At 44.0% G+C, this 13,630-nt stretch overlaps 2 protein-coding genes across 2 annotated transcripts in view; both read right to left on the reverse strand.

Annotated features, from left to right (window-relative positions):
* The window catches only part of LOC139332218 (junction-mediating and -regulatory protein-like), a 152,670-nt gene that overhangs the window by 52,275 nt on the left and 86,765 nt on the right, over positions 1 to 13,630 (reverse strand). The window lies entirely within an intron of this gene.
* On the reverse strand, positions 193 to 10,241 carry ppp2r2aa (protein phosphatase 2, regulatory subunit B, alpha a). The gene is made up of 10 exons (XM_070964479.1): positions 9,937 to 10,241; positions 9,476 to 9,553; positions 7,782 to 7,879; positions 7,427 to 7,592; positions 7,178 to 7,290; positions 6,228 to 6,405; positions 5,355 to 5,519; positions 4,715 to 4,884; positions 4,465 to 4,556; positions 193 to 4,132 (listed from the first exon to the last, which is right to left on the reverse strand). Exons 1-10 carry the CDS (start codon positions 9,941 to 9,943, stop codon positions 3,853 to 3,855), a joined length of 1,347 nt encoding a protein of 448 aa, XP_070820580.1. The 5' UTR covers positions 9,944 to 10,241; the 3' UTR covers positions 193 to 3,852.

Below are 13,630 nucleotides of genomic sequence, written 5' to 3' on the forward strand. Positions count from 1 at the left end.
GCTGAGAGTATGCATGAACTCCACCTCCTAAAATAAGCCTGACCATGTTTTAAAATGAGTTTGTGTTCAGCTTAAATTATAATTCGAGGCTCTACAATAACAACACTAACATGTTGATGTAGTTTATGTTTATGTGATGGCTTCACATCGTCTTCGACACACAAACCACAAAACAGTTTAGTCAGAATAATCTCGGTTTGAAATTCTTTATTACTTTTCATCTAAATTGTACTTTATTCCATTTGACAAAGATAAAACATTGCTGTACAATGAGCCATTTGTAGTTTTTTCCTCCCAACAAACAGATCGCCAAATCTCTCCTACAATCTTTATTCAAGAGCCTCTTGAAAGAAATAAAAACATACAAATTAATGAAATTCACAAAAATAAAAAGTGCATTTTTGTTTTAACTCCTGTGATACATCAGACATGTACATAATGCTGCTTCAAGTGGAAAAACCTCATAACTCCAATTCAGTTTCCTTGAGATTTCATGATCCTTTGTACGCGGGGCAAGTTTTGTTGACCCGAGGTTCATGTTAAAAAAACACTCACAGCGAGCTGAATTTCAAAAAGTGATCTACCTGTAAATAAGGCAGGTTTTTAGTTAAGTCCTGATAGGCTGCTTTTTTTTGGAAGGTACAAGGTTTTGATCACAGAGCAGCGGTAAAATCCCCTGAGCAGTCTCCTGTCTGGCGCGCCAGAGACTTCAAGAAACATACTTGATTATCTTATTTCTTCTGAATGCTATAGGAAAGGCATCAGGGCTCCTCTGACCGTCTGTGGTTTACACCAGAGCCTCAAACAATAGCTATGAAGACAATTTGAGGGGGGAGTGACGAAGATTACTGGTTAGCTGTTTTTTTTTCTGAACGCTAGTGACCGTTTTTCCAATAATGCTCCGACACTCGACGACGTCTCTGCTGTTTTTAAAAAAGGAAACTTCAGAACTATTTCTGTACAGTTTCTTTTAACAGTGCCTCCTTTCAATGAACGACGACACTGAGCTCATATTTTTGAATGGACATCTCTCCTTGTTGATTGGCGGCTAACTGGCTGGATCATCCTCAAGGTGCCACGTTATGCAGGTCTACACGACATTAGGCAAATAACTTGAATAACTCTCACACAATCTCCCATTAGACAATAAAGTTGCTTTTCAAAAGGTTGCAACATAAAAAAATAGAGATAAGCAAAGTATCTCAATACTAGAGGACATTACCCGGAGCCCTGAGAGTGACGCTCAGCAGCAGCTTCACGTCGCCGTGTGGAGATGGGTGGTTATTTTGGTGGCATCCAAGCAACTGGAAACCAGTTCTCTAAAGTAGGAGTGACACAACAACTCACATAAATATGCTCCAGTGGAACAATAAGCTTCATGCCCTGACTCAATGACCTTTAAAGTCATCCAAACGTTCATGTAATAAAGTGGAAAACGGGGCGATAATCAGCCCGTTTGCTCCAGAAGAGAGTTGGCAGCATGTGACCGACGCATAGTGTCGCAGAGACACAGCAGGGTCCATTTCTGGAAGTGTTTCCCGTGTCAAATACAGTCAGCAATAACCGCTTTCATACAGCAAACAGCGGCGAGGCAAGTGCTTCACAAACTCTGCTTTTTAAATAAAAAAGTCTGTTCAGAGACACATTTCATACAATAATCCAAAATCAGTAACTCTGCCTGGTCTTCGGCCGACCTGAGCGGCTTTAGGAGAACTTGATTTAACAGTTTTAACATTACAGGTTGATTAACACGCCTTTCCCGTTTCACAGCGAGCAAAAGGATTCCCAGAACAAAACCATGGCACAAAAACAAAGATCAAAATCGACTCAGAGCGCGACTCTGAAGCATCCAAATAAGCTTTATATAAACATCAGTTACAGTCAGCCAAATTAAAAAAATAAACTGTTATAGTGCTTACGACTACTGAGGTACTGACACCTGAAAATACTTCTTTGGACATCCCGCCAGAGAAACGACACACTTCCTCGATGTCACAAAAAGTCTTGAGCCTTTAAAGAAAATACCTGCCAGAATTAAAAATGTCCCCAAGTCGTGACAAAAGCCCCCCCCCCCCCCCCCAAAAAAAAAGAGATCAGGTCACCTTCCATCTACAATCAGAAGCTAAAGAAACTACAGTGATCAGACTGTAATCCTATTGCCTTAATTTATACAAAAATAAATCAGCTATAGTGACTCTTCTGCTTTTATCAGGTACAGTACAAAACATCATAAAAAAGCTCTACAAACACAAACTAGATCCAGAGAGTGAAGCGGTCCATCAATCGGCAACAATGCAACAGGCTCTGTGGGGAAGCAGGCGGCGGACCGCCAGAGAGTGAGGCTACGTCACGCCACGGCGCCTGTCCACACGTGGACAAGCGTTTGTCCTGAGCTGCGTATGATGGTCCACACGTGTGCAAGGACGAGCAGCCTGCTGAGCTTTGTAGGACTGGTTACTTTGGCGTGATTAGCCCCCATTCAGCTCCCACAACACCTGACGAGTGTGTGCGCATGCCGTTCTTATGTCCAAGTTAAAGGACGACAGTTTTGCATTTGCAAAGAAATTACACGAACATTACTGCTGACCATTTTCCTACGTGAAGCCATTTCAGTACACAAAGAAACTCATGTTACAGACGTGAATCTCCATCAAACAGAGCAGACAGGTTGTGAGATGCAGCGGAGATTTGGGATTGTTCTGAAAACCTGATGCTGCGGTTTCCAGCCTCGGCTCGTCAAAAGCCACAGACTGGATCAGAAAATCGAATCCAGAAGTCTGCTGATCCTTTTGGACTCAATATATTGAATGTCTGACCTCATTTAGTTGATTTCTAAAAAGGCGTGATAATTCTGAATTTGATGCAGCAACACATGTCAAACAAGTTGGGACAGGAGCGACAGAAGACCTGTGGAAAGATCCAAAACACCTGTTTGGATCTTTCTACAGGTAAACTGTCCAGCCCTGAGTTTACCTGCTTGCTGCTGCAACACTACCAAACAATTACTCTGACTTAATGAAAGAGAAGAAAAGCTCATTGTGATGGAAAATGTGTCAAGTGACTTTCTTTCTGTAAAGAAATGAGTGTAAACCAGCGGCTGCCTTGAAGCCTTAAATTTGATCTGATGAATATGGGTACGCTGACAACGGTCAGCAGTGATGTCCGCTCTGCACTGTAGAGAAAGAGCTAAAACGTGATAAAACACTAGAATAGTCCTTTAAGGGCGTAACCACACTGTACACAGGAAAGAAGCGGTGCGGGAACTTGGCAACTTGACAGATACTTGGGGGAAATACGGAGTGTCGACAGCTTGTATTCGCAGTGTTTCAGGCCAGTACCAAAAGGAACTTGGTGACAGAAAGACGTATAAACAGTAGAAAGAATTTCCTATGCAAACTAATAAAACATGGAAGCTACAAAAACTTAACAACTGTTAGCTACGACGTACAAGTGACTCATGTCAGGATGGCACAAAAGAATGATGAAATAAACTAGCCAAACGTGTATTTAACACATTTCCCTTTGGTTTGGGATGTAGTGGAGTTGCAAACAGTAGCTTGGTGAACGGAGTGCTCTCAATGGAGAAAACCCATGACACCAGATCCCAAGTTCTGGGCTCAGATTTACAAATCCTGCATGTTTGTATTTGTAATACACATGGAAAATGTGCTTGTGATGGCCTGCTTAGATGCACTGTGTTAATGCCGTTGTTTGCTGTTGACAGAGTAGGTCTGGTCACATTTGGTACTAAAGTCACCAAGGGCAGATCAGATCGAAGACAGATAGTTTGTATGTGTGTATCAGAGCAGTGGGGCTCAAGCAGAAACTGGGATCTGAGCGCGTTAACAAATGCTAGTTCAGTTTTTCCTGGAATATGTACAGATTGTTGGTGGTGGCCACAGCTATGATGTTGTCCAGGGGATGCCAGGCAGTGTGGAGGATCTTCTTGTTAAAGTCCAGACTGTCTACACTGATCTCATCCTTTTTGCGCTTCCCACCTGTGCTTACTTTGCGAGGTTTCAGGATCGACCGTGGCTTGCTGTTCTCCCGCGATGCCTCCAGAGTTACGTCCTGCCGGTAGCCTCTGTCGAACATCCGGAAGAAGTTGTTGTAGGAGCCGGTCATCACAACACTGCGGAGGGACGAAGTGTGAGTGATGATGAAGGACAATGAATCAAAAAGCCACGCGTGCATGTGTCTGCCACGAACCACAATGGCAGCATGAGCAGAGCAGCCCTCTGACACCCAAAGCCAACCATGAGCAGCCCCCTGCTCTGCGCTGAGCAGATAACCACCATTACTGATAAGGTCGGTGTTGACGGGTTCAGCTGCATCAAATTAGGGTCAGCCCAGAATGTGGGAGTCATTCCAAAAGCATGATTAAGAAAATAAATGACTTTCTCAAATGCAAATTTTGTTCAGTAAGAAAGGCATCTTTTCCCCGAACATAACATGGACGCTCACCTGTCGTTCCCGTTCCAGCAGCACTCGAACTTGTCGAAGATGCAGTCATTTTCATAGAGTGAACACAGTTTACTCCTGAGATATTCATGCACCTGTTAAGACAAAGTGAGGTGGAATTATAACCAACAGTTCAAGAGTGAAACCAGCGTTTTGTTACGACTTCTGTTAAATGGCTCCCCCTTGTGGACAGACAGCAGCATGACGTCAGGCCTGGCATTAGTTTGGTCTTAGCATGGCAGAAGTCACACACCTGATATGTCTCGACTGGCCGGCTCTCCATGTTGAGATCCCAGATTTTGACGGACAGGTAGTCGCGGGTCATCATATAGCGCCCACTGTGGCTGAACTTTACATCAGAGATGGATGAGATGATTTCAGAGAAGAACGAACGATTGTTCGGATCCTCTGGCTCTTCAAACACTTCAGAGAGAAGAAAGACGCAGGTCATTAGAGTTGCCTGACTGCCATTAGTTTTTATACAGCTGTGGGCTATTTAATGCGAAAACAATTCAGTTTTAATAATGTGGTCATGCAGCGATGTAAGGTCCCAGGTTTGATCCTCACTACGCTTCCTGTTGGGTCAGACGTTCCTCAAATGTTCGTCTACCTTTAAAAAAGCATGCTCAAGATAACTGATGTCTGTATTTCACTCAACCCAGCTCACACAGGTGGATGATGCCTCATTAAGACTTCTCCTCTGCAGGCTTGATAAAAACACATTTCTTGGCAGATTCTGTAGCTCAGCTGTTACAGAAGCTAACTCCCTATCAAAATACTGAATGGCTGGCTGACATTTCCTTCAGAAGCTGTGACCTCTTCTAGTTTCACTGTGTATCATCCAGTTTCTTTAAGCATGTCACAGACGCGCCTCGTGCATGAAACTGGCTTACTTTTGGCGTGCTTGTCACACAGCGCTGACGCCCTCATGTCACACAGGCGAATGGTGCCTTTGCTGCTGCTGTAGACAAACGTGTTGCATTGGTTGGGGTGGAACTCTGCTGCTGTGATCACCTCCGTCAGCTCCTCCATATTGGCTGGTTTAATGTCAACAATGTCTGAAGAAGTGGGGTTAAGGTCAAAGGGCTCAACTGACATTTTGACAACAAAAGAAACCCTTTAGAAAGTACAAACAGCTTTCTGCGTGGTCAATGTGCTCGATTCAGGATTAAGACATTTCCTTACACTAAAACTACTTTGGGGTCAAAGTTAGACCTTTAACTTTTGTTAAGCTTCAGACTCTCACAGACACTATGTGAAGAAGTTGAAAATTCCTCACTTTGGGGACATCTTGTGGTAGCATCACATATGACACCAACAGACGCCAATGTTTAGGCAGCCTTGAAATACATATCTGTCATTTGAATGGCCAAAATAATCAACAGGATTGATTTACTGACTTGTCATGGAGCAGAAAAAGGTGTGGTGGGTTTCAGTGCTGCTGTCGGGACTGAGTGACGCACAGTGTGATTGATGTGTGGTGGGCAGGTGAAAGGATGCATGCGGGGGATCATAATCGGACAGCGTGAGTCAGAGCTACCTCGAAGCAAAGAACTAAGCTAACCAGGACAAACTGTGTATTATTCCAAGTAGTACACATAAAGAATTTAACTCCTGCAAACTTATCATCACTTAAAATGAACCGCAGGTTTCCACTTTGTCTCAATCAAACCGGACAACAACAACAAATACGCGTCTTTCTATGACACAGGACACACAAAGACGCACAGAAGACAATGTGCATGGAGTTAAAAACGAAAGGATACTAAAGCTGCGATCAGTGATCTCCAGATTCCAGAGGTTAATCCGCAGGTCATCTGCAGACAGGTAGGTCTCACAGTCACTGTTGACTGAGATGGAGTTGATATGGTAGGTGTGAGCGTTTGCAAACACTCGTCTAGGGCTGGCTTCCACCATCAGGTCCATGGGCCTGAACACTGGTACCTGAGGAGAGGAGCGGGCTTAGTGCTGCAACAAATACTGGTTATCAGAAAAGTCAGGCAACTTTCTATTTCCATTTCCATTTTTGACATTTTGCTGGTAGTGTGAAGGGAAAAAGATTTCACTGCTGGTGCAAAGAGCAGCAGTGAAATGTCTTTTAAACAAACAATGAAGGGCCAAGCTTCAGTGGAACAGGCAAGTCTGTTAAACTGAGTCTAAATTTGGAAACTACTCAATAAATATAGATCACTGCTGCCTAAAGTGGAGGATGCATGTGAGCAGGGAGGAAAAGTGCAGTGAAAGTAAACCTGAAAAGACCTTTTCCAGAGCTGACTTGCCAAATCTAACAAATAGCATGATGAGCTGTTAATGTTATCAGCTGAGCACATGCTTTTAAGACGTGTTAATACGTCTGTACGAATCAGGAACAACTGAGAAGACACAGACGGGGCCTTGGTGATTGGAGAACAATGATGCAAAAGGTGCAACACAATTAGTCTCAATTTGATAAAGCGTTGGACTTCCACTACATTTCTCTGCATGTGGGCTAAGGGGACGCTGTGCACACCAGCAGAAAACTGCACTTTAAACAACCTGCAAACAAGCCAAATCTAATTTTCTAGTTTCTTTAATCTAGTTTTAATTCACTACCAGGATCTATTCATTTAAAGAATGGAGTAAGTACAGAATCACAGATGCAGCTTACAATCACAAATTTGGCATATTAAAATACACTTAATAACATCATTGGGAGAGTGAAAGCAATCATACACACCCGTAGTGTTGTGACAGTGTTGAAATCTCTGTATCGCCCATCTTCTTCTTTCAAATTGTAGCCCTCCGGTCTCTTGTCACGCTCACTAATTTTCCAAAGCTTTATGGTTTTGTCTGTCAGCGAGAAAGAAAAACTCTTCAGTAACAAAGAAACTCTAGATTTAGATTACTTGCTGCCAAATGGTGGCAAAATATCAACTCATGCTTACTGCAGTGAAACAATTTAATTAGAGTACGGCGGTTTACGAACCATTTGTAGACAACAGGAACTGTGCTGCGTTCTTCTGAGGCAGCCATCGAATCTTGTTGATCTTCTCCTCGATCTCAAGGCTTTTCAGGTAGTCGAACTCAGGCTCGTGGCTCTGGAAGGTGCTGTAAACGTTGTATTCTCCTCGACACTGTGGCTGATTCTTACTCTACACGATGACAGACCGCAGATCAGAAGTGTTACTACACTAGAAATAGACACGATAATCGAAGCCACAGTGTTTGTTTTCCCTCACTTCAGGTGGTGATTTCAGCATAAATTCTGAACCGAATGTGAAAAACAGTGATCGCACTCTTTGTGCACACTTCGTTTAGTCAGATGAGTCACCAAAACTCACCTCTGGCTCCTGCTGAAAGATGACAACACGACCCCCCTTGTCCCCGGTGGCTAGTAGCTCCCCAGAGTGGTTGAATTCGACAGTGGATATGATGTCAGCTGTCGATAAAGCAGCACAATTAGAATATCATCAAGCTTTGTGCTTGTGCTACTGTAGCAGGGAGCCTATTGTGCACATTTCAGGTATGTTCACTGTGAAAAGATTTTGTAAGGCTTCTCTGGTTGAAGGATTAATTTCCTCCCACTGATGCACGAAATTCTTCCAGCAGTGTTAAAAATATTGTGCGACTGCTCCTGTTTTGTCCACCTACAGTATGAGGGGTGAAAACCATGTCAACCATGGTGAAAGCATAACAAGCAATGACGTACGTGCACATCTATATTTATTTATACATATGCACACGCTACAGACTGTTAGTGCAATGGAACTAAACGTCTACTGAACAGGAAGGGAGAGAAAAAACTTGCCATGTGCAGCTATTCAGCACTTTTCTAAGACAAGCATTCTCATCAAATTCTACAACACAACAATCAATCCCTGTTTACAGGCTGGCACTATTCTGAGCCAGCGCAATCCTTCATATAGACCGTGGCGTTGTTCCTCTCTTAACACAGCACACAAGGTGCCTGATACAACCTGACTCCATACAAATGCTCATACGAAGCAAAAGAGGACAGAGGGAAGAAGAGCATTTCTGCAGGAGTCACAGAAAACTACTTCATCACTGCAGTGTTGAGTTTTCGTCCCCCTGCTGCTGTGTATTGACACAAGGAGAGGCTCACATTTATGCTTGTTCTCGGGCAAAGCTTACTGTAAACAAGTGTGTAGTCCTTTAGGTACAAGTAAGTTCATCATGTACTGTAAACATACGTGTTTTGGGACCTCAGGAATTTACTCATTGGACAATGGGGAAAGGGGGGTTACCTTTCCCTGCGGTCTTTCTGTTAACATGGAGTTAAAATCTTGATATATAACAATCACTTACCCTGTGAGCTCACTGCAAGGCTCAGTTCAAAAATAACACTGCTACCCCTAGAGGTATCTAACCATGCAGGTAAAACACAGGACCGTCTGCATGGCTCGATGCCAATGTAGTTAAGTATGTGAAAGCATAACTGGCAATAACCCTGATTCTGAGGGGGGACAGTTTTTCTTTTGACTTATCCAGTCAGACCCTCTGAAAGCAGGACATTAACACACGTTTGAAGTTGAGCCCAGGCAAACTGATTGCTCAACTGTTTCAGTAACTTCCTGCTTGTTTATGAAAGGTTCTTGCAGAGGTAAAAAAAAACCCTGCAACTATTCAGCTCTGAAATGCACTTGACTCCCAAGCATACAAATATTACATTACACACACTGTATAAATGCACTCTGAGGATTTGTGAAGGTAGTGACTGCTGACATTTTGCAGCAATTATTGCAAAAAATGACGAATGCTGTCAGCCTTCCGCCAGTTTTACCAGTCTGTACCAGGCCTATCAGCAAGACTGTGCCACGCTACTGACCCTTTACTGCGGTGCAAACAGGTTAATGCTCTACAATAGCAATCACTCAGAACTTATCATGATCTGCACAGTTTGAACAAACAGAAAGTGCAGCATTATCATTGTTGCTAGCTTCAAAACAAGCATGCACAGGGTGCCCATCAGACGGTGCGTGTTAGCAACTGCTCACTGGCCAGCACATGGACTCACCTTCAGCGACATCATCATCTATCGCTCCTTTGACTTGGGAAAAGCACCACTGCACATCACTGTTCCCACCTCCGGCCCCTGCACGAAACACAAACCGAAGTTAGACCACACCACCATCGAAGACGACTTCACACGCGTTAGCCTGCTGCTAACTCAGCTAAAACCAGTAATATGAGAACAAGGGTGTCCGTGACTTGACAGAAGGGACATAATGTGACTATGGCAGTCCATTTTAGGCACAGGAAGTAGTTCACGCACGTTTGCAGTGGAAAACGGTCACTTTCACTGTGTCACATATTAGCATCATGGAAGTGTATCCTAGCTTGCTAGCTAGCCTGCGCTGGTTAACCACAACAGAGGGACAAACCCATCGTCTGTGCCAAACAGGATGTAACCAGCGATAAATGCTGGAATATAATCCAACACCAGACACTCTGACAGTCTTTACACTCTAGTTTTACCTGCCATGGTGAGCGACTCAGACAGAGGGAGTCTCTGGAGCGGGCTCGGGCCCTGGACTGGAGCAGTGCTGACCCGGGTCGGCTGGGTGGTTCTGACCGAGGAACAGCAGCGGAACAAACCTGGGAGTGCTCTGAGTCACTCCAAAGACTGTACAAGTCCTCGGCCCGGTTGATAGAGACCACTCAAAACAGTTTTCAACCAAAGAAAGTGAACCGCAATCCTCAACACTGAATTTTAGACTTTGCACTCTACTTTGAGATTTCCCTCGCCTCTGCCTCTCCCAGCGTTACGCTTTCAAAATGGCGCTGCGCGGGCGGCGTTCATCAGGCATCACTCGGAGAGCGGTGAGGCTGCATCGAGCAGTTTCAATCTCTCTGGCCGTCAGCGAAAAGGGTCTGTTTCCCCTGTGCACTGAGACCACATGGTCAGCTGATTCATAACGCGTTTAATTTTCAATGACAAGTAATAAGGACTTTTTAGAAAACCGCGTAATGGCTAACCCCGCCCACATGGATTGTTTCTGTGACAGAAATCCAACTAACCCCGCGCACGCAGGGTTTTTTGCTTCACAGCAAAAGTGAACTTCCTTTGAACAATTTTTGCTTAGATTCAAGTGGCAACTACGTTTAATCAAAATTCATGATGTGTTTAATAGTTATGCAACAATAATTACTGAATTATGTTTTTGGTTGCTGCTCCTGACATATTTAAACATATTAAAAATAAAACTAACTTCCGGTGGCACCTGCCGCTGCGACCGACAGGATCTGCTGCAGTCTCTTGCACCTGCTGCCGGACATCTGTTTTGGAGGATGCCACTCTGAAAGCTTTGTTGCAAAGTGAGTGACAAACTAACTGTTCACATGCAAACTGACGTTCTGGCACCGGAGCCGGATTTACCTGCCCTGAGGTAAGAATAGCGGTGACCCCTATAGGCTTTGTCACAACAGACAACTTGATATGTCATAACAGATGTAGTTCAGGTGTGACTAATAGCTTTAGGATATCTCTGTTCTGTTCAAGTGTCACTGAAACCCTGACACTGAAGCAGCTAAATGGAATTCAGCCATCATTCCTCTTGGAATTTACACCTGTGCTTTTCCTGCTGTAACATGTCAAAATGTGTCTTGTGCCCATGAAGACGAGCTGTTAACATACTGTATGTGTGTATTATGTTAGTTAGAAATAGATAAGTGTCTAAATAATCGTTCATTTTACGCCTTTTATAAGACAGGACCAGCACATCGATAACAGGAAACGTGGGAGATGGAGTGAAGCAACAAAGGGCTCAAGTCAGACTCGAAGTGGAGACATTGGCTTCAATGGTTGCATCTTAACTAAGGTGGCACTCAAGTTTTTGGTAATTTGACTGATCACAAATTTATTCTGGAATATGCACAATTCAAGCACAGTTTAAATTAAAATGATAAAAGCTTTACAACTAGATTTTAACTGCACAACACACAGCCTCAAGGCCCAGAAGATTTGTTTTCATTATGCCTGCAAAATGTAGAATTTATGATATTATCCCAAATTAATTGCTATACAGTAAACCTGGAGCATTCAGGCCCTCAGGGAAGCTGGGGGCCCCTGGTGCAGTTGTCATCATGCCAGCCTGGTGATTCGGTTTTTCCAGACACATAAGATCCCATTGGGGAGGGGGGACCAGGAGAAATTTGCACTGAAACAGGAAACAGTCCCCGCTGACATGGCCGCTGCTGATACACCTTATTTACTAAAACATTTTTTATCAAACTTTGTATGTGCTTCTCAGGGAAAAACAGCTTTAATCAATCAAGAATACACAACACTGACTGTACAAACATGTTTCACACCTACACTGTGGTCATTTTCCAACCCGGCAGACATCACAGCTTCTAAGCTGCACATTTATCGCTGTCAACAAACACATCTGATGCAAGCGGTTTGTTTAAGATGAGTTTCAGCGTAGATTTGCACTACATGCCTGCAACACCCTGTTTAGATCATTTTAAATGCTTGAAAGCTGCGAGCTCGGCTGCAGAGTGTGAATCAAATCAGGAAGCAAACATGATCACTCCAGCTGTTGCTGTTGTGTGCGGAGACAATGATTTATCGGAACTGCATAGACCACAAATCGCAGTGAGGTGTGCCTGGTCGTCTCCATTAACGAGCTGTAAGTCCGAGAACAGGCTCATCCTTCAACAGTCAGTTTATTTTCACTTTCCCACCATAAAGTACGTGGTCCATCTGGCGAGCAGCAAAGCACCAAACAGCACCGTGTAGCTGAAGAGAACAAATTTGAGGATTTCCCTGAACGTCCGGAGGAAGCGGATTAACAAGGGCTCCGCATCCAGAGGCTCCTGCTGTGTCTTCTGCCTGCGACCAGGTTGAGTCAGGTGTCCCATGTTCTCACCTTGACCCATTCTGAAAACACAAGTTTCACAACAGAAGAGAAGACAAAGTGCCTGTAATTTAAGGAGCAAATACTCCTTCATGTGTTATCAAATATGTTTGTTTGAGTTCGAGGGGTGAATTGATTCGCTCCCAGCCTTGTAGAAGCTCAGGAAGCTGCATTGTTTCAAGACCACTGTTAATAATTTATTCGTGAATTGCACTAAGTGGGCTCAGTATTGATCTGCTTTGTTTGTGTATAGCCACAAACAATATCTACTGTGGAACATCTTCAGCATTCAGCTTTAATGTCTTACTGATATTTTTATGGAAACATGCTGAATACATCCATGGAGCAGTTATTCATCAGGCTGCACAAGCTACAGGCAAGCTCACATATGAACCATGTAAGCTGTTATGCCTCACAGTTAGAAAGAAATGTCAGTACAGTCTTGTTAGTTATATAAAACTGTGTTCTTATCTTGTTCTGGTAAAGGTTTAAGGCATGCATGAAACACAAACAAGCTCGCGGTGTAATAAAAACTTACAGCAGTCATACCTCAGTGTAGTTGGAGCAGGACAGGAGCTGATCAGCAAGTGGGCTCCTGTGCTTCCAGCCCTGAAGTCCAAGTTGGTGTGTGCTGCTTTGAGCGTTTCGAGCCCTTATGGCAGAGGAGGAGCCAAAAGCAATAACTGATCACAAGGATCTGAATCCCGTGAGATGGGTCTAACGGGACTTTAAGTCTTCAGTGCACCTGCGCCTCATACAAAGACGCTGTAGTGTAAGATTCTGGCCATCAAGCGAAATTCACAGAAATCAGATTTTCTAATGATTTGAATCAGTTTCCATGTCTTCCAGCCAATCAACATGCAGGAAATGAGCATAGATTTATCCAAGGTAGTTCACCAAAATACCCAGAAGCTGTCAGCAGGTCTCCCTGTGTTCATAGTGTAAGGCACGGAGAAGGTATCGACTGAAGCAGGGATCAAACACCCTCCCGCAGCACAGTTATCCTCTACTGGAACATGGAGCAAATGGCCTCCTAATTCAATCAGTGTCCTGCGCTGTCAAATCACGGGCTGCTGTGGGCTGAGCTCTCCAGACAGCACAGGACCATTACCGGCTGATCGGGAGGCCTGTTACAGCGCTAATTGCTCCTTCAGAGAGCCGGTCCGCTGCTGACGGACACACTCCCATCCCTGCCTTTCATCTGCTCTCCCCGATAACAATCAGCTTGCCTCTCTGAAAATGATCTGCTAAACAATAGGCAACATGGCTTCCCTCATGACCAAGTCATTTGCGATGCAGTACGCTTTATT

Source organism: Chaetodon trifascialis, chromosome 6, assembly GCF_039877785.1.
Source record: "Chaetodon trifascialis isolate fChaTrf1 chromosome 6, fChaTrf1.hap1, whole genome shotgun sequence".
Classification (NCBI taxonomy): Eukaryota; Metazoa; Chordata; class Actinopteri; order Chaetodontiformes; family Chaetodontidae; genus Chaetodon; species Chaetodon trifascialis.

What these genes read in the sequence shown, in the direction of transcription:
- ppp2r2aa (XM_070964479.1), bottom strand. An exon ending in AGATGATGATGTCGCTGAAG is followed by an intron (nt 7,880 to 9,475) that starts GTGAGTCCATGT and finishes CTTTATCGACAG; the next exon opens with CTGACATCATATCCACTGTC. An exon ending in TCTTTCAGCAGGAGCCAGAG is followed by an intron (nt 7,593 to 7,781) that starts GTGAGTTTTGGT and finishes GTCATCGTGTAG; the next exon opens with AGTAAGAATCAGCCACAGTG.